We start from the raw sequence: 24,318 nt of genomic DNA, 5'->3' as shown, positions 1-24,318 counted from the left end.
ACACCGGCAAAAATGTTAAAAATTGTTGGAACTGAGTGAAGGGTACGCCAGGGTTTCATTATACTTTTTAATTTCATATATGTTTGAAATTTTATGATAGTTAGGTGCTTTAAAAAAAAAGAAAGCAAAACTTACAAAGTTTCATGTATTTTTCACTCTTTCTGAAAAGCACTTTAGGACTATTTTTTGTTTGAAGAAAGTCAAGGCTTTTCTTAGGACTATAGAGCATATTCAGTCCAATAATTAGCATCACTGCCCCTGTTAAAAGAGAAAGCAAGAACATATTACATTTTAATCCACAAATCCTCCCAATGGTAAATTCCAGGAGCCTAAATTTCATGTCAATGGCCATACCCTGAAAATTCAGTTATTGAGTTCATTTATCTCAGTACCTAAGCAATTACTCTAGTTGCGCTTCTGATAATTGGGATTGATCCTTAGAAATCCGCTAGGGTCCTAGGAACCCTACTTTAAATGACAAGACTCCAGCCTTTCCTGGATGGGAAATGTCTTTTAATTTCCTGAGTGTTTCCTCATTGTTAGGTTGGTAATAGACTACTTTGCTGTTGATTGTGCAGAGGAGGGTGGAGCACAAAAGAAAGAAAGGAACTGCTTGCTGTAGGGACTGAGTTTTCTGCACCGAAAAAGACCTCAGATGCACCAGGTTGTGGAGCATAAAAGGAGGATATATGTAGATTCATAATCCAACCATGTTAGGGACAGCAATTCTGGCCTGGGATGGGAGTCCTCATGGAGGACTCATGCCAGGACTCACACTGTGCCAATAAGGCCGGCCAGAGAAGTTGAGCTCTGTTCTATGCATTACAACGGAACTTATATGTAAGGTTTACATACTTCTCAAGTCCTATACAATGAGAATGGAAACAGAGGTATGGCTGACCGATGTGTAAATTGGGAGATATTAAGTAGAAGTTAAGCTTAGGTGGAAGGCTAGCAAAAAAAACAAAACAAAACAAAACAAAAATCTATGCAATTTTCAGGAAATAGCAGGAGTAAACTTGACAATAGATTCATTACTAGTTTCTGATTTAACACAGATTCTCTTCAACTGTATCAAAAGCTATGCTGAACATTACCAACGTGCCTTCATTTTTGTGGTCTTATCAATGGTCCCTCTTACTAAAAAAAAAAAAAAAAAATGCTTTCTTGTATGCAACTGTAACCAAGTGGTTTCAGCAGCCCCATGAGTAGTGAGAGAGAACTCAAAACACACCATTCATGACATTCTGAAGAAATAAACTCATGCTTAGAATGGCTCTTACTGTTGTGCGCTTTCTCCACATGGCAGACCGCTAAGCAAGCTGGGGTAAGAAAAAAGCAGGGCATTGGCCAAGAAGATAGAGCAGGGCAGAGTACACACACCTGAAAGAAACCAGAAGAAATACAAAGTTTGCAAAGCCAAGATTATTGCAGAGGAAATGCAGCAACAGGACGCCTGGGTGGCTCAGTCGGTTGAGCGTCTGTCTGCCTTCTGCTCAGGTCATGATCCCGGGGTCCTGGGATCCAGCCCCAGTCGGGCTCCCAGCTCCGCGGAGAGCCTGCTTCTCTCTCTCCCTCTGCCCCTGCCCCTGCTTGTGCTTTCTCTCTATGTCAAATAAATACATCTTTTAAAAAAAGGAAATGCAAAAAATAAATTAATTAATTAATTAACTAATTAATTAATTAAAAAAGGAAATGGAGCAATATATGTGTCCACATGGATGAGAGCACGAGAGTTTACCAAAAATAGTAAATCTTCAGTTGTTTTTAAATATTTCATATAATTTAAAAAATATAGCTTCCAAATCAGCATTTGCTGCCAGATGTCTAGCTCAGGGAGTAGAAAAGTTTATGTGAAAAGGTACAGTTGTTGGAAAAAATACCAAAGGCCCAAGGGGGAACTACAGGTGGAAGCCCAGACTCCTGTGCACAACTCACCCCAGCTGTAATTCCGTACGTATCTAACGTTCCGCATGCTGGTACCTTCACTACACAGAAGCTCCAGATGGGCACGGACTATGTCTCTTAAATCTCTAGCACCTGGCATGGTGCCTGGCACATACAGGTGCCCAACATTTTTTTAATGAATACATGAACAAATGGGAAAATGCATCTCTGAACAAACAAGGACTGAATCCCCTACTGACATGTTTTGTCTCCTCAATTTTTCATAATTTTTATCCTACAAGCGTTTGATATGTTTTGCTTAAACTAAAATGACAGGCGACATCTGATATGTGTATGCCTGTATACATCGGTAATTTCATCATGGCCAGAAGGCAATTTTTGAAATATTAAACTTAGCTAAAGTGTATGAAATTTTCATTTTGCTAGATAGTTTATAATCACAGAAATCAGAAAAAAATATTCTCTGATTTGGGAATTTACCATTTAGACTAAGGTTCAGAGATGTAAAATTATTTTATTGGCAAACATACGGTAAATAAAAATCATAGATAAGATTTGGGGAAACCAAAAAAAAAAAAAATCACAATTTCCCTTATATATTCATGAGTCAATACTAAAGTAGTAACATGAGCACCACCACGATCATGCCTTTTCCTAACATATACTGTAACACAACAGTACCCAGCACTTCTTTATACTCTACTATGAATTAAACTTGGGGTTTTTTTTCCCTGTAATTAATTTACTTAAGAGGCCTTTGCAGTAATAAATATTAATGAAACTCACTGATGAATTAAGAAATCTTTTAAGTAGTCATTTAGACATTCCTCCAGTTTGTTTTTTTTTTTTTATCAAGAGAGTATTTTTTTTAAGATTTTATTTATTTATTTGAGAGAGCAAAAGAGAGCACAAGAGAGGTGAAGGGCAGAGGGAAAAGCAGACTCCCTGTGGAGCAGGGACCCCAGTTTGGGGCTATATCCTGGGACTCCAGGATCATGACCTGAGCTGAAGGCAGATGCTTAACCCATCGAGCGACCCAGGTGTCCCAAGACAGTCTATTTTAATAAAACAGGGAAGATCATCCTATTTATCTCCACCAGTCATGTAAAGTGCTAAATCCTAGTCAGCCTGAAGGGTGTTTTCAAGCAGTTACTTTAATCCATACCTTTCAAATATACTCACCCAAAAGCACATCAGATCTCTCTCTAGCATAGACACCTCCTGGGACAAATTTAAAAGCCGTGCACCATGCACAGAAAAATATCTCTAAAAGATAAAATATCATGGCAATGGTCATGGCTTTCCCAGGGCCTGACCCTGAGCTAATAAGATGTGCAAGCACTTGAGGCCACATGGATGCTGTGAAGAGGGCGAGGACCCAGCCAGAAACAGCAGCTGCCCACGTGGGCAGGTACAGGAGGCCCGCGGCTGAAGCTGCTCCTGTTCATGACAGAGAGAAAAAGAAAAAGAGCAGAATGGTCTCTTCCATTTTCTACAATAAAAGAAATAATAAGCTCATAAGATGACCAATTTATAGCCGCTCAGGGCCAGAAGGGACCTCGAGGGCTAGTCCAATCTCCAGACTGATGAGAAACTGAGGTCCAGCATGGTTAACGTGATTTGCTCAAGGTCACGCAGCTAGTTACATGCACAACTGGAGGCAGAAGGTGAGCCTAGTAAATCTCAGCCCAAAGCTATTTCTTCAGGAAGGGCAGAGGGAGAGAGACAAAGGCATTTTTAGGTTATTTATGTTAAGATCCTAATAGCAAAACAAAACATAACAAAAAACAACCAACCTGAAAAAACCCGCAATGATCTGTAATACCAAAAAATATATGTCTGTTTAGTTTGACCAGCCAGATCCAGGCGTTAGGAAACGTGTCAAGTCAGTGTGGTTTCTAGAAAGGTCTTTCATTAAAGAATGTCCTAAAAGCCGCCCCTTGGCCTACAATAGGTAAGTGGGCTTTCCCAAGCACACATCCCCAAAAGAAGATGGGACTGAGACAGGATGGGTGGACTCACTGCTTTAGCCATTCTGCAGGCTGTTCATTCATGACCCCACAGCCTGGTGGACCCAGTTCACAGCACGCACTGGTAAGTATCTGCTTGTTTGCTCAGCCAAACCCGAGAGCGTAACATTTCTCCCAATTCCTGTGAAATCAGTTCTGAGACAGCACATCAGGGTCTACAGCACCCCAGTTCCGAGCCATCAGTGTAACACCTTTCCGGAGAATGTGACATTTTACAGACAGTTCAATGCATGTTGTATAATTGTGACCTACCCTCCAGGGAGGTCTCCAGCAGGCTCCTCACTGCTAGGGCAAGGGCTCCAGAAAACTAGGGGGGAGCAGGATGTGGCTCCAGCCAGTGCTCCCTGGTGCTCATCCGTCAACGAGCTCCACTTGTACCACCACAGGGCAAAGCCCTGGGACTGTCTATCCCTCCCCGCCCCCAGTTCAAAGAGAACATCATGCAGGTGAACACATGAACCAGATTCCAGAACCCTCGACAACCAGAGTGTAACTCAACAGTCAGACCCTATAATACTTAGATCCGACAAAGGTTATTTTAATAATGAAAAAATCATTTCCTTTTGAAATCAATGAGGGTAATGACTATTTGCTGCAGAAATTTTTTAAAATGTATTTTTAAGAACTAAAAATACTGTAAATACTGTAAATACTAAAAATAAATACTAAAAATACTGTAAAACTGTAAAGCAGTTAAGGATCACCTAAGATAGAGCCAATCACAGCCAATACTCATATGGATTTTTCCCTTTAGTCTTGTTCTATGGATATAGAAAAGTATGTTTACACTAATGGAATCATATCACATATTGGGGATCATATTTTTCTTTTTATATCAAGAACATTTTCTCATAATATTGTTTTTTTCCAGGATCCCTGGGTGGCGCAGCGGTTTGGTGCCTGCCTTTGGCCCAGGGCGCGATCCTGGAGACCCGGGATCGAACCCCACGTCGGGCTCCCGGTGCATGGAGCCTGCTTGTGTCTCTGCCTCTCTCTCTCTCTCTCTCTCTCTCTCTCTCTCTCTCTCTGTGACTATCATAAATAAATAAAAAAATTTAAAAAAAATATTGTTTTTTTCCTAAGTCATTTTTATGTATATATACTACATTATAGATAAGTACACCACAAGATAAGCCACCATTTTCCTACTGTTGGCCATTTATGAAGCTTCCAACACTATGAGGAACATCTTTCTTTGTCAACTAATCTCTTACTACATCTTTGATCATTTCCTTAAAATAATCCTTTAAAAAGAGTCTTAAAAGTACAAGTACCATGTCAAGAGATAAAAGCATTTTTAAGAGTCATTACTCAGGGATCCCTGGGTGGCGCAGCGGTTTGGCGCCTGCCTTTGGCCCAGGGCGCGATCCTGGAGACCCGGGATCGAATCCCACATCAGGCTCCCAGTGCATGGAGCCTGCTTCTCCCTCCGCCTGTGTCTCTGCCTCTCTCTCTCTCTCTCTCTCTCTCTGTGTCTCTCATGAATGAATGAATAAGATCTTTAAAAAAAAGATAATAATAATACTTCAGACAGACAGCAAAATTAGATTAGTTGTGACTCTACTTACCCAGGGAAATAAGTATCAGTATAACACTCTAGGTTCCCAGTTTTTCTGTCCCTTAACAACTTATGTTTCTGGGGACCTCAGTTTTCCTATGTTTAAAGCGAAGCTGCCAAATACCTGCCCAAGGAAGCACGTTGCTTATGTTCCATGAGAAAAGGTGTGAAACACATGCTGAACCGACTTCCAATGTGCTTCACGTCCCTTCCCACAACTGCGTACAGATTGAGAAGCTGTTAGGCTCGCTGCCAATCTGGCATTGTCTAAAGCCTCTGGCCCTTGTCTTGAGGAATCTCATGAGGCATCTCTCAGATGAGAAGAAGGGTTACTTCTATATTCAAACTCATACAATCTTCCAAAAACTCCAAATAGAAGGCCTACCAGAAAATACACATGCCAGCAAAAACAGCTCAACGTGACTGCAGAGGTTTGCTCACGTGGCTCCTGGCTCAGCTCGGTAATTGAACCATCTGTTTGGGTTACACGTATGTCTCCACGCAAGAGTGATGGTACCCGGGGTGCAAGGAAGTTTACTTATCACGCTAGTCGGCCCACGTGGTCCACTACTCAGGCTCGAACCCACACGGGGCATCCAGGGCAACGCTCTGAATCACCTGGCTAATGAATACATATAAGGGCATCTCTCCTCCCAGAAACCCAACACACGGTTTTGCAGAGTGGGGAGTTTTGTCTTTGACACTAAAACCGACTCTGATCTTTTCTGCCTTTTAAGGAGAAGGGAGAAGAGGGGCATAATTCAGTCAGAGTAATAAAACAGCCATAAAAATAAGTAGTTGCTCCTAAAACAAAGGTGGCCTCCCTCAATACTGTGTAATCCTGACGGGTGTGCCTGGGAGGAGAGGGTCAAAACCTTTGAAGAAGCAAATGTGGATCCCAAAGCTGGGTCAGGGCGTGAGGAGCCAAGGAGGACGACCCTGAGAACCAGGGAAGCACAGAATCTGGGGGAGGATGAGAGGTCTGGCAACGTGGTGATGGCTGTCCTCCACCTCTTCAGACCCGGGGGAAAACCGTTACTGACACACATGCCTCGTTCAGGAGACGAGGTAGCAGTACGTAGCTCCAGGGGGAGAGAGGCAGTGAAGCAGGGGGACACAGGAACCTGGAGCCTGCAGGCCCTGGAACCCATGGTGGCAGACCAGTATGGCCGCCTTGGCCTCCACTTCCACTCTGGGCGCGCACGCGAGTAAATTGTCAAGCAGAGCGGAATGCCGGGTGCACCTCCAGGCAGGTTCCACGTACCTGTAACCCACCAGATTAAACCGGAACCGGGAAACCATGGGCACGTTGAGAGCATCAGTCCGCTTGCCAGGCCCAGCAGAACTGCACCTCTGTAAGAAAACGACACGCTGTAGGGCATCGGCTGCCATTAACATTTCAGGTCCCAGATATAAAACGGAAATATATCTCCTACCTCTAGTCTGTCCAAGACATAATATGAGGGTGGAAAAAAAAAACCAACTGAGGTCATGGGATCCCACTGAAAACCAGTATTAAATCCACTCAGAACAGGGAAGTCATAGCAGCTCAGAATTGAAATAAGCATCTTCCATCTTTCATGGTCAACGTAAAACACAGCAACTGAGTTTTAAATCAGACTCTATATTGGCCATGTGACATCTTGTTTTTAAAGGTTTTATTTATTGAGAGAGAGTGTGTGTGGTGAGAGCAGGGGGAGGAACAGAGGGAGAGGGAGAGAGACAAGCAGACTCTGCGCTCAGCTTGGGGCCTGAGGTCATGACCAGAGCCACAACCCAGAGTATGATGCTTGACCCGACTGAGCCACCCAGGCACCCGGGCCGTGTGACATTTTAAAGGACTCTCTCGAAGACAAAGAGAAAAAGTCATTGGGCATCGTTTCCAAGTAGTCTGCCTCTTTTCTTTCTTTTGTCTGCCTCAATACAGTCCAGGCCTTTCTCGGACTGCGGTCAACCCCGTAACTAACTGATAGTTGTGTGCGTTTGAAAACAACCACAAACTATTTCATTCTTCTGCTACTTTGGCAAAGGAGAAAGAAAATGTTGTAACTCATCTTTAGGGGAAAATCCAGAAGCAATAGCAGCTCCACCATGGCGCTCAATTAAATAGCTATGATGTAAGTTAAGCTGGAAAACACAGCACTTACTACCTCCTGGGTGCTTTTTTTTCAGACTTTTACATATATTTAGCTCATTTAATCCTTACAAATCGCTAACATAAATGCAGAGGTAGATGCTGGGGCAAAGAGCACTTAAGTAACCTTCCTGAGGTCATACACAGTAGCCCCAGTTGGACTGAGAACCCAATGAAGGCCCTCAGGCTAAGGAGTGAGGCTCTCAGTCACTACCCTGCCTACCCCCACCTCCAAAGTTAAGGATCATCCTGGGTCTACAGAAGATCAGATGTGAAAAAAAGGCCATGAAGGACATGGATGATCTCTTTTCTATCCCCAACTCAATGACAAAGGCTTAAGACGACCTGCTATGTGCCAGGCTATGTTCTAGGGGCTTGGGATACATCCTAAGAAGAAGAAGACCCCTTTCCTCTGTAGGGCTCACATGCCAGTGAGGGAGGAACAGGCAATAAACACAACAAATAATGCAGGATATATCAGAAGGTGGAAAGCACGACAATGAGTGAGAGCACCAAGGTCGGGAGCACTCGGAGGGGCTGATGGGAAGCCAGAAATGCCACTAAGACACAGTTTGTCTCGCTCCCTCATTCTCCTAGGGTCCACCATCTGCACTGATCCTTCCACTACCCGAAGTCTGCTCAGCACCCTCTGGGGCCTCTCCCTCACCCTCCTCCTGTCTCCCACCTCTTTGCACCATCAACACTTACCCCAGGACCCATTCCCTTAGGTGGAACCTAATGAATTTTAGGAAGCAAGTCCCACTACAATGGTCATGGCTGGTGATGGTCTAAGGCAACATTTCTTAAACAGGGTTCTGAGAAACACTAATTTTATTGGCTGTTAGCACCTCAAGATACCAGTGTTCCACAGAACACGACCTGGGAAATGCTGGTCTCCTGAGATGCATCTCCATCTTCAGTGTCTCACTCCAACAGACAGGATTATAAAATGTCTTAAAAAACAAAATACCTCGAAGTCGGACCGGCTTGTGAAGCCCGCAGGATGAATGTGGGGGTGGCACACAGCGAAGTAAACCCCAACACTAGAGTGATGAATAGCCGGGCCATCTGGCTGGCCTACATCAGCTTGGTCGGACTGCTGCATGTGGTTCCCCCTTCTTCAGCGGACCTGTTGTCTGGACCCTGACCAACGTCATCCATAACTTGGCTACGTATGTCTTCTTACATACGGTGATAGGGACACCCTTTGAGACCCCGGACCAAGGAAAGGCTCGGCTACTGACACACTGGGAATGGATAGACTTGGGCTCCAATTTACCTCTTCCCGCAAATTCCTCAGCGTCTCTCCTATTGTACTCTACCTCCTGGCCAGCTTCTACACCAAGTACGATGCTGCTCACTTCCTCAGCAACACAGCCTCATTGCTTAGCGTACTGCTGCCTAAGTTACCCCAATTCCATGGGGTTCGTCTCTTTGGCATCAACAAATACTGAGGGACAGGGCTGGGGATAACCCTGGACCAAAGGGTTAGAACATCCTTTCCTTCTCCGTATTGTCTTCTGTATCTTGAAAGCCTGAGAACTATATCACCTTTCCCAAGCTCCAGGAAGAGAACAGATTGGAAAATGGGGCTCTCGGGGCCCAGCCCTAAGAGCAGACTTTTTTGAATCAGGCAAGGTGGGAAAGATAAGGGCTAAATCACGCTCCCTCACAGCAGGAAGCTATGTTTAAACAGCTTGTTTGGTAACTGAGCAGCTTGTTTTGTGATTAAGTTTTTCTAGATCTTCTACCCACACCACTTTCCAGCTCTGTTTTGCTGTGTATTTTCCTTATAATAAAGATACTTTTTTAAAAAAAAAAACAAAACAAAACACCTAATTTTACAGGTGGGGAACACAAGGCCAGGGACACATTGGGACTGGTCCACAGTTGAATGATGACTTGCTGTTGGCTAACCAGGACCTCAGCCTGTAAGCCTGGTCTCGGAGCCCTCGCCCAGTTCTCCTTCCGCTCTTCCATACAACTGAGCCTGTTTTCATAGGGAACTTTGGAAACAAAGCTTTAACCCATGAGAATAAACTCCTTCCCTTCCCTTCTCTTCCTTTCTTCCTTTTCTCCCTTTCCCCCAAAGATGCTAAGGCATCCGGGAGCAGAGATACAGACTCTGAGGGAGATAACATACTAGCTCAAGCACCTGACCCAGAGGAAGTCATAAATAGTAGTTCTTTTTCCCATTCCCTAACCTCAAGGAGCTTAGTGTCTCGAAAGGAAGAAAGACCTAAAATAACTGCAAAATAAGAAAACTGTGACACGGATTAATAATAAGGATATAATAGGGTGGGCGTGGGATTCAAGGTAGGATGTGGTATCGAGAAACCCTTGGGATAATGAGAGAAGACTTCACTGAGGAGATGCCCGTGCTGGGTTTTGGAGGGTGAATAAGAGCTTGCCAAGGCAGAGACGGCAGCCCAGATGGAAGGAAGAGCACACACCTGCAGATGGAGGCCCACAACAGTCCAGCACCTCTAGGGAACTGAAAGTGATTTCAGCTCAGGTGAAGCACCAGAGTAAGGTGGGAAGTGTCTGTAAAAGGAAGTGGGGTTGGGGAGCAGATCCTGTCTCACACAACCTCGTATGGAAAGACCACTCACAGGTTTCAAGCCGGGGACTGACGGGGGTCAGACCTGCATTTTGGAGAGCACCCTCCAGGGCAGTGCGGGGAAGGGCACACCGAGGACAGACCATTAAGAGGCAAGAGAGGAAGCCTAGAAGAAAGACGGTGGGGGCTCCACAAGGGCACACGCCAGCGGGAGTGAGGGGAGGGGAGAGATTTGAGAGAAGCAGTAGAATTGACTCGGCTTCGTGCCAAACAGATGCAGAAAATGAGAAAGACACAGTTGTGGGATGACTCCTGGATCCTGGCTTGGCAGATGGGGTGGCAGCCAGAAAGGGTGAGGCAGGGAGGAAGAGGAGCAGGTTTGGGCCTGGGCACTGCCGAGGCCAGACCCAGACAGGCTGAGCTTGAGGCCCCCCGGGGGAGGGGGAGTGGGGGGGATGCTCTCACGTCCGCTGGGGAAGGATCCAGCAGGCAGTTGCACGTCTCCAAATGTGGGGATCTCCACACTTGAAGAGAAAACAGTTATCTGAGGCGGATGTTTTAAAGCTTCTTCTGATCTTTTTACGTGAAAGGCTGGGCCTGAACACAGGAGAAAAGGGGAATCCCAAAGGTTAGAGAGAGGGTGAATAAGGACCAAGTACACGAACCAACGCTTAAACCCAAGGCTGCGGATTCCCCGGTGCCCCGTGGTTGGAGCGAGCACCGGGCGATGCACAGATCTCCCTGGGCTTCCCTCCTCCTAGAGGATACAGATCGATGCCCAGGCTGCCAACCTGGTCTCTCTCATCAGGGCACAGTGGTCCCATCCCACCAAATGCCAGAGAGGGGTCTGGAGGAACTGTCTCTCCTGCCCCTGAGGATGCTCGTCCATGCGGGGATTCCTCAGAGGGCCCAAGCAGGAGCTCCCAGAACCTCTCACGTAGCCGTGCACATCCCTTAGCCCCCCATCACCTGCTTTCCAGCAATCCTTCAGCACGGGGGCGGACACCCCCTGGCTCCATCTCCACGGTACGCACGTAATAATGCCACGCAGTGTTTTTGCTATCTCAGGAAAGGGAAATATGAAATATCTACCTGGCAAAAGAAGTACTTCCTTCAACCATAATAGCCAAATTCTTGATTGCACCCAAATCGAAACTCACCCAAAGGGGTTAGGATCTGGCCCTGGGTGGGGGTGCCCACTCACTGCCCATCTGGAAACAAGCGAGACCTCTCCAAAAATCCAGTGGGTGAGGAACACGAGACTGCCAAAGGCAGCCCCTGCCAACCACCAGGCAGGTCTGGAGGCCGTGCCCTTGGCTGCCTCTCCAGGTCTTTTTCCCTCTGGTTTATTGCCGTCACCGTCTAGGATAAAAAATGGAAAACAGTCACTTATGGGGAAATTTACCCTCTACCTTTCACGGACTTTTAGCAAGTTAGGAGATGGCACCTGGCTTCCAGGAGCTTATTTCAGAAGGAAAGTTGAAACATGAAACTACAATACAGAGCAGAGCGTGCTGAGAAGCTAGTTGGCGGGAGAGACCATTCCAGGCGGGCTGGATCGGGAATGGTAAGGGAGACCCAAGCATTCTGGAATTTCACAAGTGAAAACACAGCAAGTGGGGCGCCTGGGGGGCTCAGTCAGTTAAGCGTCTGCCTTTGGCTCCGGTTATGATCTCAAGGTCCTGGGATGGAGCCTCACATCAGGCTCTCTGCTCAGGGGGGAGTTTGCTTCTCCTTCTCCCCCTGCCCCTCCCCGTCACTTGAGCCCTCTCTCTGTCTGTCTCTCAAATAAATATATAAAATATTAAAAAGAGAGAGAAAGAAAGAAAATTCAGCAAGTTATTTACTTCATGTGATGTTAACAGTATGAGCAAAAATATATAGAGAAAAAGAGGCTGGTATGTTTGGGGAGCAGAGGCGTCCACAACCAGGATACCCGGCCGTGTCCTCCGCAGAACAGGGCTCTCATGTAACCTGCTATGTGCCCGGAGGAACAGCAGTACACTGACCGACCAGTTACTGAGGGTCATGAACTCATTCCATCCTCACAACTCATGAGGCAGACTCTATCGCTAGTCCCATTTTACAGATTTGAAAACTGAGGCCCAGAGGGAACAAGTCACTTGTCCAAGATCATGTTGCACGTAAAGAGAGCTCAGACAAGACGGGTTCCGGTGCCTGTGGGCCTAACTGTTCCATACTTCATGGGACTCTTTAACCGAGAGGTTTTCTCCTTCCATCGCAGCAATGACTTCAAGTACAAAAACCTAAGAATTGGGCAGACTGCAGGCAGAAGAATTTCTTTTTTTCGAATTTTTTTGGTAAGATTTTATTTATCTATTCATAAGAGACACAGAGAGAGGCAGAGACACAGGCAGAGGGAGAAGCAGGCTCCCTTGCAGGGGGCCTGATATGCGACTCCGGGATCACACCCTGAGCATAAGAATTTCTTTGTAGGAACAGAGAACCTGTTGGGCAGATGCCCCGTGATACAGGTAATGCTCTCTGCAGGGTAGAAGAAAGCCCTCGGGTCTGCCTCTGGGGCTAGTAGCTGGACTTCACAAGGAGGAGGAAAGCTATTCCTGCTAATAAAGGAGTCAAAGGACGGGAGCAGAGCCGGGAGCTGCGGGGATGCTGGGGTGGGTGTGAAGACAGAGGAGGCCAGGCCGGGAGACTGAGCAGTCTTTAGGGAAAGAGAGCTCTAAACTAAATTTGCTCATCATCACTGTTGTGTCCTCCGGTGGGGGACTCCTCCCCCAGGGCCCCACCTAAGCTTCGATTAAAACTACAAAAATTAAAAAAAAAAAAAAAACTACAAAAATGCCTGGTGTGATCGGATATTCTGGGGAAACTGGTGAAGAGTCTGGAATTTTGTAAATGAGGCACAGGGCAAAAGCAGGAAGGGACCCACAACTGGGTCACATACATTTAAAACGGGAGAGAAAGAAGAAAACTCAAGTCAGGAAATGTTAAACGATACCCTGACGTTCAATCCTTATCAGGCTGTACCTGTGAAATCTGCCGCCTGAGTTGCCGCCTTTGGGTGTTACTGTTTCATAAAACACAAAGCATGTATTAGGGCGCCAGACAGCGTCCTAAACGTTCTAATATTAATGTCCAATTTGCTTGCCCAGTGCCCCCTTATTCCCAATGCCCCGGTTTCATGCCAGAATTGGGGCCAGAGGGGGATTATACAAGCACTTTGTTCACGGTGAGCCAAAGCCTTCTACACTTCCATTAATCTGTGAGATTTCTCCTGGTGTGGACAAAAGAACAGTGACTCACTGAGACTTACACAAAAAGCCAGGTGCAAGTTAACCAGAATCTAGTAACACTTCTCCCTTTTTTTCAGAAGGATCTCAAGTTAACATATGGAGCAAACATCCAAGCTGGGTGTGTGTACGTCTCTGAGAAAGCCAGCTCCAGAGGGAGACAGGGGACTTCAAAGGGGCTGTAAATATGCAAGATTTCCTTTCTTTTCAAGCTTCAGACTTGGAGCTGAAATATCTTCAGATTCCCAGGGCGCCTGGGTGGCTCCGTCTGTTAAGCCTCTGACTCTCGATTTTCAGCTCAGGTCCTGATCTCAGGATCCTGGGATCAAGGCCCCCACCCCCCCACGTTTCTGCTTGTCTGCCTCTGGCCTTCCCCTGCTTGTTTGCTTCTCTTTCTCAAATAAATTAATAAATAATCTAAATTTATAGATTTATATAAATAATCTATAATATATATGTGTGTGTATATATATATATATATATATATATCTCCCAGAAAAGAAAATATATACACACACACACACACACACACACACGCACACAAGCCTAGATAGTTCTCACAGCCCTTGCTCACAACTAACTTCTCATAGGCTTAAGGGATATCCTGGGGTCAGGACAGAGGAAGAGATCTCTCTTCCTAGATGCAGGGTCTCATTCCGGGAAGCCCCATCCAGATGGAAAAGGGAGAAAGACAGAGCTGGGAGCCAGCTGGGAGTCTGAGGCCTGGTTTACCCTCCCACCCCACACTGATAGGAGCCAGAAATGGCTTTTTATTTTCCCTCTCTGTTCTGGCAAGGAAAAGGTGCCTTCTGCTTAGATAGACTCCACTGGCTGTGCCGGTTTCAGAGGAAAAGGGAAACTCTCCCTATTTCAGAGGGAAAGAAAACTGAAAAGGAGAGAGCGTGCAGAAAGACTTTCTATCTTTTCAAGGTGTGTTGCGTTCAGATAAGAAAAGTAAACTATGCAAGAGAGCAAATTCCTAAATAAATTGGGCGTACCCTTACCTGTGCAAATGCGATCAAGTGTGGCTACGGTACTTAATGTCAGTATCACTCTATTGGACATCTGATAACTCCAGATTGGGTTTAGCGAAGTGTACCATATGCGGAGAACAAGGAGAAGAATCTGTCCTAAAATGAATCCCCAGATTCGGAGGAACCTGTAAGTACGAAAAATACGTTTAACGACTTCTTGATGGGGTTTCACTGTACTGTGTTCACAGTGAATTTCATAATTTCAGAGAACGAGGGTATGAAATAGTCCTGTGAGTAGTAATTTGCAGTAAGGAACATGCCTTAGTCTTTATATCATCCATTACCCAGGCAACTTATGATTCCTTAAGTCTCGAAATATTATGGAGACTGATGGCAAGTATTCATGTTCTGATTTTGTGAAAAGGAAAAAGAAAAGAGAGGGAGGGAGAGAGAGAGAGAGAGAGAGAGAGAGAGAGAGAGACTTTTACCAGCTACATGCAAAATGAATACTATCACTTGGAACTCCTGGTCCCAACTTCCCCGTCCGTAAGTGATCACACGTGTTTGTCTACGGGCATAAGATACGAACCTTTGTCTACAGACATGAGATACCATACCTTTGCAGGCCACTTCCTGTCCACCATGTCACAGCCTGCACGATCAGCGAGGAAGACACACCAAGGGCAAGGACCACCAGCCGAACCCTGGCATTCGAAGCCTGGAAGGAGGCTACGCTGCCTGCAAACGAACGAAGGAGAGCTAAACATTTCTAGCAACTGCGCATGGGAACTGCACCATCGGCTTTTGATAACTGTTGCGTCTGATGCCGTCTTTACACTCAGGAAGACAAAGTTAATATAGCATACACACGAGTTAATACATAATCTTTTTAAAAAAAATTTGTGATGTCATTCGTGACAACATAAAATCTACTATGTTAAAGTGTACAGTTCGATGGTTTCTAATACACTCACGAAGTTGTGCAATTATTGCCACTATCAAAAAAAAAAAAACTATTACCACTATCTAGTTCCAGAACATTTTTGCCACCCCAAAAAAGAAATCTATACCCATTAACGGACACTCCTTTTTCCTCCTCCCTTCTCCCCCAGCCCCTGGCAATCACTCATCTGCTTCCTGTCTGTATGGATTTTTCCCATTCTGAGCATTTTGTATAATGGAACCATGTAATATGCAGCCTTCTGTGACCGCTTCTTTCACTTAGCATAAGGTTCTCAAGACTTCTCCATACTATAGTACTTTGTTCCTTTTTATGGCTGAATAATATTCCACTGCCAGGACAGAGTGCGTTTTGTGCAGTCATTCATCAGGGATGGGCGTTTGGGTTGTTTCCATCCTTTGGCTATTAAGAATAAAGTTGCCACAACTGTTTGCCTACAAGGTCATATGTGAACCACGGTTTTCGTTTTTCTTGGGTCTACACCAAGGCGTGGTGCTGTTAGGTCAGGTGGTAACTCTGTTTAGCATTTTGAGGAGCTGCCAAACTGTTTTCCAAAGCGGCTGCACCAGTCACATTCCTGCCAGCAATGTGTGAGGGTTCCAGATGCTCCGCATCCTTGCCAACGCTCGTTGCCACCTGTCTTTTTGATTATAGCCATTCTAGTGGATCAAAAAAAAATTTTTTTGGATCAAAATTTTTAAGGAAAGAAATAACCTAAACCAATAGGAGTATGAAGCAGTTTAATAGTTGAGTGCATAGTAATTTGCTGAAAATAGCTGAGGTTAGGACGCCTGGGTGGCTCAGCAGTTGAGCGCCTGCCTTTGGCTCAGGGCGTGATCCTGGAGACCCGGGATCGAGTCCCACATCAGGCTCCCTGCATGGAGCCTGCTTCTCCTTCTGTCTATGTCTCTGCCTCTCTGTGTCTCTCATGAATAAATAAAATCTTAAAATAAAAAAAAGAAAAGAAAAGAAAAGAAAAGAAAAGAAAATAGCTGAGGCACCAGAGACGATAGCATGTAACACCCAGATCTTGTCTGGTTACATTAGGTACCTTAGGCCTCTTGAAACACCAAGTCGTTTCACTTCCAGAGGAAGCATCTGAAAGGAGTTTTAAGGCAAAGCATGGCTTACATCAGCCTCTGTTTAACCTCAGCAAAGCTCGGTGGCCACCCAGAAGAGCACCTGGCCGACACCGCCTCTTCATCCTCATCTCTGTGTCACTCTCCTACCCACGCTGTTTTCTCAAAATTGAGTCTACCTCTACTCAAGGTGATGGAAGCATCCCAACAGGAAGCATCCCAAACACCGCCCCCTCCCCCAGACTTAGTAATATCACATCCCTTACAGCGACCAGAAGTGGTCTTAAATAATCAAAAACTGCCCCAGGGACTCTCAGTCCATAACTTTGTGGGTAAGGCTGGTACAAGCAGCATTGAGCAAAAGCAACCGGAAAGGGGCCGCTGATGAGACCATTCCCATAAAGCCAACCAGGGAATGGGATGAGAAAATGAAATGTGCAACACTCGGCCCCAGTAACTCAGAGAAGGATGCTGCAAGCCCAGGGCAGTTTCACTCAGTTACTAGGGACTCAATTCAGGGTAGAATGTCTCATTTTTATTATTTCTGGAGCTGATGTTTTTCACAGCCGTTTGATGGGTCTTTCCATTCTTATGGAGACCGTCTTCATATAGGGGGCATTTTTTTTCCCCCAGTGTTCTCTACCACTGTTCTTTCTGAGCTCAGGATCTTAAAAAGCCAGAGTCCTGCATCCTCATGGGTCTCCGCAGAGCTCACTGCACTAACCTTGTTCTGCTTCCTCCACGGGCTGGCCCATAGAAAAGCAGAGGCAATTTCCCAGTAATCCCTGCCACTGTTTCTGGGGAAAAAAAAGTCAAATGACTGTTTCCAGAGAGAAGGAATATACAGTGTGGTTCATGAACAAATGCCACTTGGAAACCACTCAGAAGGCCAAGTGCATTAGAGCAGAAGGGCAAGACATCCGGAGTTCTCAGCCATGGAGTCAACCCCAGTGAGGTCTGGTGTTTCTGCTTAGAAAACATGTTTCTTCCGTGACCCCACCCTCTTACATTTTTACTACTGGTGCCTCTTCAGGGATTCCCAATATTTATTAATATGAACACTCTCAATTCTTTGCGATAGTAAGTGTACATTTAAAATTCTTAATTGCTAAAAAAAAACACACACAATTTTTCATTGCTAGTTTTCGGCAATGTAACATTCTCAAAATCAGAATTCAAAAGATACCAGGGTATATGTCGTTAAGTTGCCCTTTTATGCCGGTGTCTAGCTAGATACCACATTCAAATGCTATGGTTTTTTTTTAATCCTTCTAAAGCTATTTAATGCATGTTCAATTAGATACTAAATATATTTCCATCTAAACTTTCTTACACAGATGTTAGCATCTGCACACAGTTTAGTGCATCTTTGGTTTCCACTTAACATATTTTAAAGAACATCCCATTTCCTTAGATAAGTAATGTCTCATTCTTTTATGTAGCTGCACAGTATTCTATGGTATTCCAAGTTTCAAAATCATAATTTACTTAACCTATCCTATATACATGACATTTAGGTTATTTCTTATCTTGTGATTATAAATATTGTTGCAATGATTAAATAACCTTGTATTTTCACCCTTTTAACATGCATGTGAGTATATCCGTAGGCTATATTCCTAGAAGTGGAATTGCTGAGCAAAAGAGAATGTATATACCTTTGTAATTTTGATAAATGCTGCTAAATTATTATTGGCAGAACTTGTGCCAATTTATATTCCCACCAGCAATGTCTGAGTGCCTGCTTTCCCATCCTTGTAATACAGGGTTACTTGATTTTGTTCTTTGGCAATCCAGTACATGAAGCTACATACAAATATATGTGTGTTATTTGTATTCATTGTAATGTTTTTTAAGAATCAATTATATTTCCTTTCCAATAAATTGATTGTATTCCTTGTTCTGTTATCTATTGAGCTATTGGTCCTTTTTATTACTGATTTATAAGAACTCTGTATGTTAGTGAAATTAGCTCTTTGACTAAGAGTTGCAAGTATCTCTCCTAATTCGTTGCTTGACTTTGCTCACTATATAGCACTCATCATGCATAATTTTCCTCTTTTCATGCAGTAGCTTTCAACAATTTTTAATGGTTTCTGACTTGTATGTCATAGGTGGAAAAAGAACACAAAATGTTCAAAAGTTGGTCTGTTCTCCCTTTTCATTTCAGTGATTTTTTTTTTTTTTAGGCTTTCCAATCTGACAGAAAAATTAGAAATGTAAAAGACGTGGCCTCTTGGTCTAGCCTTCCAGTTCCACTAAAACTCTCTCAGGTAGCCATAAGAGAAAGAGGAATCTTGTTTCATTTCATCATTTAACATTCAAAGAACAGTCTACATATTTTCACTTGTTTTTTGCCAAAAAAAAAGAAAAAGAAATCCTTAAAGAAGCACTTTTAGGGGCACCTGGGTGCCCTGGTTCAGTTGGTTAAGCATCTGCCTTAGGCTCATGTCATGGTCCCAGGTCCTGGGATCGAGCCCCATGTTGGGCTCCCTGCTCAATGGGGAGCCTGCTTCTCCCTCTGCCTCTCCCCTCTGCTCGTGCTCACACTCATTCTCTCTCTCACACACACACAGATGAATAAAATCCTTAAAAAAAAAAAAAGAAGAAGAAGAAGCACTTTTAAATCTTACCCACAGTAATTAACCGCAACAGGATTAGCATCCACTTCTTGTTAGCCAATTTCCAGAAAGGAGTAAGTATGAGGAATATTGGAGAAAGAAATGCTATGCCAAAACCTTCAAGCCCAGTGAGTTCTAGAGTTTGCAGGGGAAAGTAATAGATCATTGGTCCCAGGCCATGGCAGAGAGACCAAGAAACATAACCTAGGGGGAGAAAAAAAAACAATGTTTAAGGAGCAAGTGTAAATGTGTCCTTGTTACAAACAGATATCCTGCCACTGTACCCCCTCTGGCTGGTCAGCCCTCCTTCACCGTTCTGACCTCAACCGGCTTCCACTACCAAATTCCCCTCCTTCCCACACCAGCAGCGCAGTGTCCCAGGAGGAGCATGGGGCCTGCTGTGGTGAGTCCCTTGACACCCCGCTTATTCCTTTAAGCTTGTTCACACCCGCAAGCTCAGCCTTCCCTTGAAACCTCTTCATCTGGATCATCTGGGTTGAACTGGATTTTCTGTTAGGACCCTAACTGATGAAATGTCTTTAAGTCAACCCTTCTATAAAGAGCAACATCATGAGAATCAAAAAGAGAAACAAAGCGGGGTGCCTGGCTGGCTTAGCTGGAGGAGCATGCGACTCTTGATCTCTCTGGTTGTGGGTTCAAGCCCCGCATTGGGTGGAAGAAGGAAAGGGAAAGGAAGGGAAGGGAAGGGAAAGGGGAAAGGGAAAGGGAAAGGGAAAAGGGAAAGGGAAAGGAAAAGGAAAGGGAAAGGAAAGGAAAGGGAAGGGGAAGGAAAAGGAAAGGGAAGGAAAGGGGAAAGGGAAAAGGAAAGGGAAAGGAAAGGAAGAAAGAGACAAACAGCAGGACTCCCTCTCTTCCTCCCACTCCAGACCACACCCCAAGGCAGGTTAGTTAGGCAACAATCATTTTCTCTTAAGTGGATTTTTAAAACCTAACCTTAGGAGACAGTATAGGGTAGTGAAAGACCTAGAACTGAAGTCAGGCTCACCTCTGCCAACTACTGACGGTAGGATCCTCTACAGGAATGATAATGAACTAATGGGCACTTACGCCGTGCCAGCCCTTGTGCTAAATATTTACAGAGATCATCCTTCTTATTCCTCATCCAACTCATGTTCTGTGAAATGGACACTTTTTGCCCCCCTCTTACAAACGTGAAAACAAAAAACTTCTGAGATTTCCCAATATAATAGCCCAAGGTGGAAAGAGGAGCTGGCGGCAAGAGCGAACCTCCACCCGGGGAGTCTGACTGCGAGGGCAGCTGTGTAACCCCCTGCATAGTAACCCCCCCCCCCAGCCCCTTCTCAGCCCAACTTCCGTAAGCAACAGAGTAGCTCTTTCAGGGACCTCACAGGGCTGTGAGCACGAAGTGCGACGGAGGGCCCAGCACCCGGCACCCTAGGTACTTACTGAATGTGACTCACTTCACGGCCCTGTACTTAGAAGACACGTTCCGAGCCAGGGAAAAAAGTGGGGAGGGGGGAGGACTCTTCTGAATATCAGCAGCTTCCAAGGGCAGCCCCGGTGGCCCAGCGGTTTAGCGCCGCCTGCAGCCCAGGGCGTGACCCTGGAGACCCGGGATAGAGACCCACGTCGGGCTCCCTGCATGGAGCCTGCTCCTCCCTCTGCCAGTGTCTCTGCCCCACCACACCCCCTCTCTCATGAATAAATAAATAAAATCGTAAAATATATATATAAATATATATATATTTATATATACATATATATATATCAGCAGCTTGCAGAAAATCTTTAGGAAGGAGCCTCTCCGGGCCAAAGGAATGCTTCCCAGTGACCCCGAGATTACAGCCTGCTCCCAAACGTGTGTCTGGGAATTCCGATTCTCATCCTCCGCGTCCGGCACGAGCACACCCGCAGTCGTTCTCCGGGCCTCTTCGCGGGGCCGCTGGGGGCGCCGCCGCCGGGTCCTGGGCGGGTTAGGGACGCGCCGCGCACCTGCGCCCCGGGCCGCCCCCGCGCTTAGGGCCCGGGCTGAGGCTCAGCAGCCTGGAGGTCTGGGGGGCGGGGGCGGGGCCTCCACGCCGACAGCCGGGCGCATCCCACTACCCCCCCCACCCCCCAATCCTCAATCTAAGTCTGGGCTGCTGCTTTTTTTGCTTTTTTTTTTTTTTTTAATTCTTGGCTTGGGCGCCACAAGTTTCCAGGGCACTCGCCTGCGGCCCGCTGTGCTCCCTCCCGGCCCCCGCGCGTGCGCCAGCGGCCTCGACTTACCCAGGAGGCTCTCCAGGAGCAGCTCTCGCCACAGCCGGGCCATGGCTGCATGCACCCGCCCCGCCGCGCCCTGGGAGCCCCAGCCGGGCCGGGGTGGGGTGGGGTGGGGTGGGGTGGGGTGGGGCCCCCGCCGCCACCGCCCCCGCCCCCGCCCCCGCCCAGCCCGCGCCGCCTCCCGGGGCCTCGGAGCCCGCCGTCGGGCCCAGCCCGGGGAAGGGGCGCGGCGCGCGCTGCGAGCGGGAGGGGGCCCCAGGACCTTGGCGTCGGCCCCGTGGAGCCCGCTGCACCCTCTCAGCTCCGCACTAAGCAGGCGGCGCCCCCCCCGCCCGCCCCGGGCGCTGCGACCTCGGATTTTCCGAGGCTTTTAGAGACGTCGCAGCCCTTGCTCAGGGGAGAGAAAATAGCTGATGGGAGGGCACCGTGTTGCCCTCCTGACTCCATGAAAGACGATGTTGGAGAGTGAGGACGCAGGGGAGACCCGCGCATCCCGGCGGAGCCGGCGAGCCAGGCCCGCGGTGCGCCCTCAAATATTACCACACCCCAGGGAGCCTTGACATTTTTTTTTTGGAACCTTCTGAAATCAGTTTATTTTAATTCGCTTTAGTTTTTTTAAATTTTTATTTATTTATTCATGAGAGGCAGAGACAGAAATTTTTTTTTGGAACTTTCTGAAAGCAATTTATTTTAATTTGCTTTAGTTTTTTAAGGTTTTATTTATTTATTCATGAGAGGCAGAGACAGAAATTTTTTTTTGGAACCTTCTGAAAGCAGTTTATTTTAATTCACTTTATTTTTTTTTGTTTTTTTTAAGATTTTATTTATTTATTCATAAGAGGCAGAGGGAGAAGCAGGCTCCATGCAGGGAGCCCGACGCGGGACTCGATTCCGGGTCTCCAGGGTGACGACCTGAGCCGAAGGCAGGTGCTCAACTTCTGAGCCACCCGGGTGCGCCCTCGCTTTATTTTTTTAGAAGAGCTTATCGTTGATTGATCACTTCCAGAAAGCTTGTTCTGAAGTGGAACAGTGATGAGTTGCCTCAAAGTGTAAGAATCGCTTAAGTGCAATTGTTGCTCCAAGTCCACAGCGGTTTTGAGCCAAGAGTTCCAAGCCACTCACTTACCAGCACCCTGTCACAAGGACAGCGTATAGATCAATGGGCCAGAACTGAGAGTCCAAACTCTCTCCATTGGGATCAGGTAATTTTCAACAAACTTGCCAAGACGATTAGGCAAGGGGGAAAGGACGGTCTTCAACAAATGGTTCTAGAACAAGTGGATGTTCACCTGAAAAAGAATAAAGTAGAACCCCCATCTCACACAATATGCAAAAATTAGCTCTAAATGGATCAAAGACCTAACTGAAAGATGTCAAACTATAAAACTTGGAGAAGAAAACATAAGAGCATATCTTCAGGGTATTCAGTTAGGCAGTGGGCTTTTAGAAATGACACCCAAAGCCCAAATGACAAAAGACGTAAGAGATAAACTGGGTCTCATCAAAATTAAAAGTTCTGTGCTTTGGGGCAGCCCAGGTGGCTCAGAGGTTTAGAGCCGCCTTCAGCCCAGGGCGTGATCCTGGGGTCCCGGGATCGAGTCCCGCATCGGGCTCCCTGCATGGAGCCTGCTTCTCCCTCTGCCTGTGTCTCTGCCTCTCTCTCTGTGTCTCTCATGAATAAATAAATAAAATCTTTTTAAAAAAATAAAAACAAACAAACAAAAAAGTTCTGTGCTTTAAAGGACACTATCAAAAAAGCAAAAAAAAAAAAAGTGCACATCCTGTGAGACAGTATTTTCAAATCGTACATCTGGTAAGGAACCGGTATTCAGAATACACATTTAAAAATACCGGGCAGCCCGGGTGGCTCAGCGGTTTAGCACCACCTTCAGCCCAGGGCCTGGTTCTGGAGACCCCGGATCAAGTCCTACGTCGGGCTCCCTGCCTGGTGCCTGCTTCTCCCTCTGCCTGTGTCTCTGCCTCTCTCTCTCTCTCTGTCTCTCATGAATAAATAAATAAAATCTAAAAACACTAGTCAGCAGTAACAACCCAATTGAAAGACGAGCAAGATTTGATAGACCTTTCTCTGAAGAACATATACAAGTAGCCAATAAGCACAAAGACTATTCAGATCATTTCATTAGGGAAGTGCAAATCAGAAGCCCAATGAGATACCACTTCACACTCACTAAGTGGGCTCTAATTAAGAGGTCAGACAGTCACAACTGTTGGCAACGATTGGCAGAAAGTGTAACCCTTCTACGTTGCTGGTGGGAATGCAAAATGGAGTAGCCACTTTGGAAAATAGTCTGGTAATTCCTCAAATGATTAAGGAATAGAGTTCCCATACGACCTAGCAGTACCCCTGGGTGAGTCTATAGACCCCAGAGAAATGAAAACATGTGGAATTTGTACACACATGTTCGTAGAAGCAGTGTTTCTAATAGCCAAAAAGTGGAAACGACCCAAACGTGCACCAGCTGATGAATGGATAGACAAGGAGTGGTATATCCATACACTGGAGTATTACTGAGCCATGAAAAAGGAATGAGGTACTGATACGTGCCTCACCATGGATGAAGCTTGAAAACATTACGCTAAGTAAAAGAAGCCCATCACAGCACAAATCACACATCGTGCAATTTCATTTAAATGAAATTTTCCAAATAGGCAAATTTAGAGTGACCCAGAGTCAACTGGGGGCTTAGGGCTGGGGGACAAGTGGCAGGGGACAGGGAATTAATGGGTATCCAGTTTCTTTCAAAGGGGGATGAAATGTTCTAAAATGAGATTGTAGCTGTGCTTGCACAACTCTGTGAATATACTACAAATATTGCATTACACATGGTAAAAGGGTGAATTATGGGTGTGTGGATTATATCTCAAGAAGACAGTTTTTAAAATGCATTCTGGTTATATTTTGTAAAACCATTTTGGCTCTGCTCCAGTCATTTAGTATTGGCCGTCCTTCCCCATG

At 45.8% G+C, this 24,318-nt stretch overlaps 1 protein-coding gene and 1 pseudogene across 1 annotated transcript in view; one reads left to right on the top strand and one right to left on the bottom strand.

Annotated features, from left to right (window-relative positions):
- CWH43 (cell wall biogenesis 43 C-terminal homolog) overlaps window positions 1–21,399 on the bottom strand; it is a 59,495-nt gene extending 38,096 nt beyond the window's left edge. Inside the window, exons 1-8 of the mRNA XM_041726160.1 lie at window positions 21,348–21,399; window positions 19,110–19,301; window positions 15,054–15,174; window positions 14,467–14,621; window positions 11,351–11,552; window positions 6,761–6,849; window positions 3,091–3,348; window positions 136–258 (exon numbers count right to left, since the gene is read on the bottom strand). Of these exons, the coding sequence (XP_041582094.1) occupies window positions 136–258; window positions 3,091–3,348; window positions 6,761–6,849; window positions 11,351–11,552; window positions 14,467–14,621; window positions 15,054–15,174; window positions 19,110–19,301; window positions 21,348–21,390 (1,183 nt within the window). The 5' untranslated portion in view covers window positions 21,391–21,399. The remainder of the gene's footprint in view (window positions 1–135; window positions 259–3,090; window positions 3,349–6,760; window positions 6,850–11,350; window positions 11,553–14,466; window positions 14,622–15,053; window positions 15,175–19,109; window positions 19,302–21,347) is intronic.
- On the top strand, window positions 8,634–9,110 carry LOC121473624 (annotated as a pseudogene).
- Window positions 21,400–24,318: the final 2,919 nt, after the last annotated feature.

This window comes from Vulpes lagopus, chromosome 12 (genome assembly GCF_018345385.1).
Source record: "Vulpes lagopus strain Blue_001 chromosome 12, ASM1834538v1, whole genome shotgun sequence".
Taxonomy (NCBI): domain Eukaryota; kingdom Metazoa; phylum Chordata; class Mammalia; order Carnivora; family Canidae; genus Vulpes; species Vulpes lagopus.
Note: the sequence above shows the minus strand (reverse complement) of the source record. Positions and strands in the feature narration are given on the sequence as shown.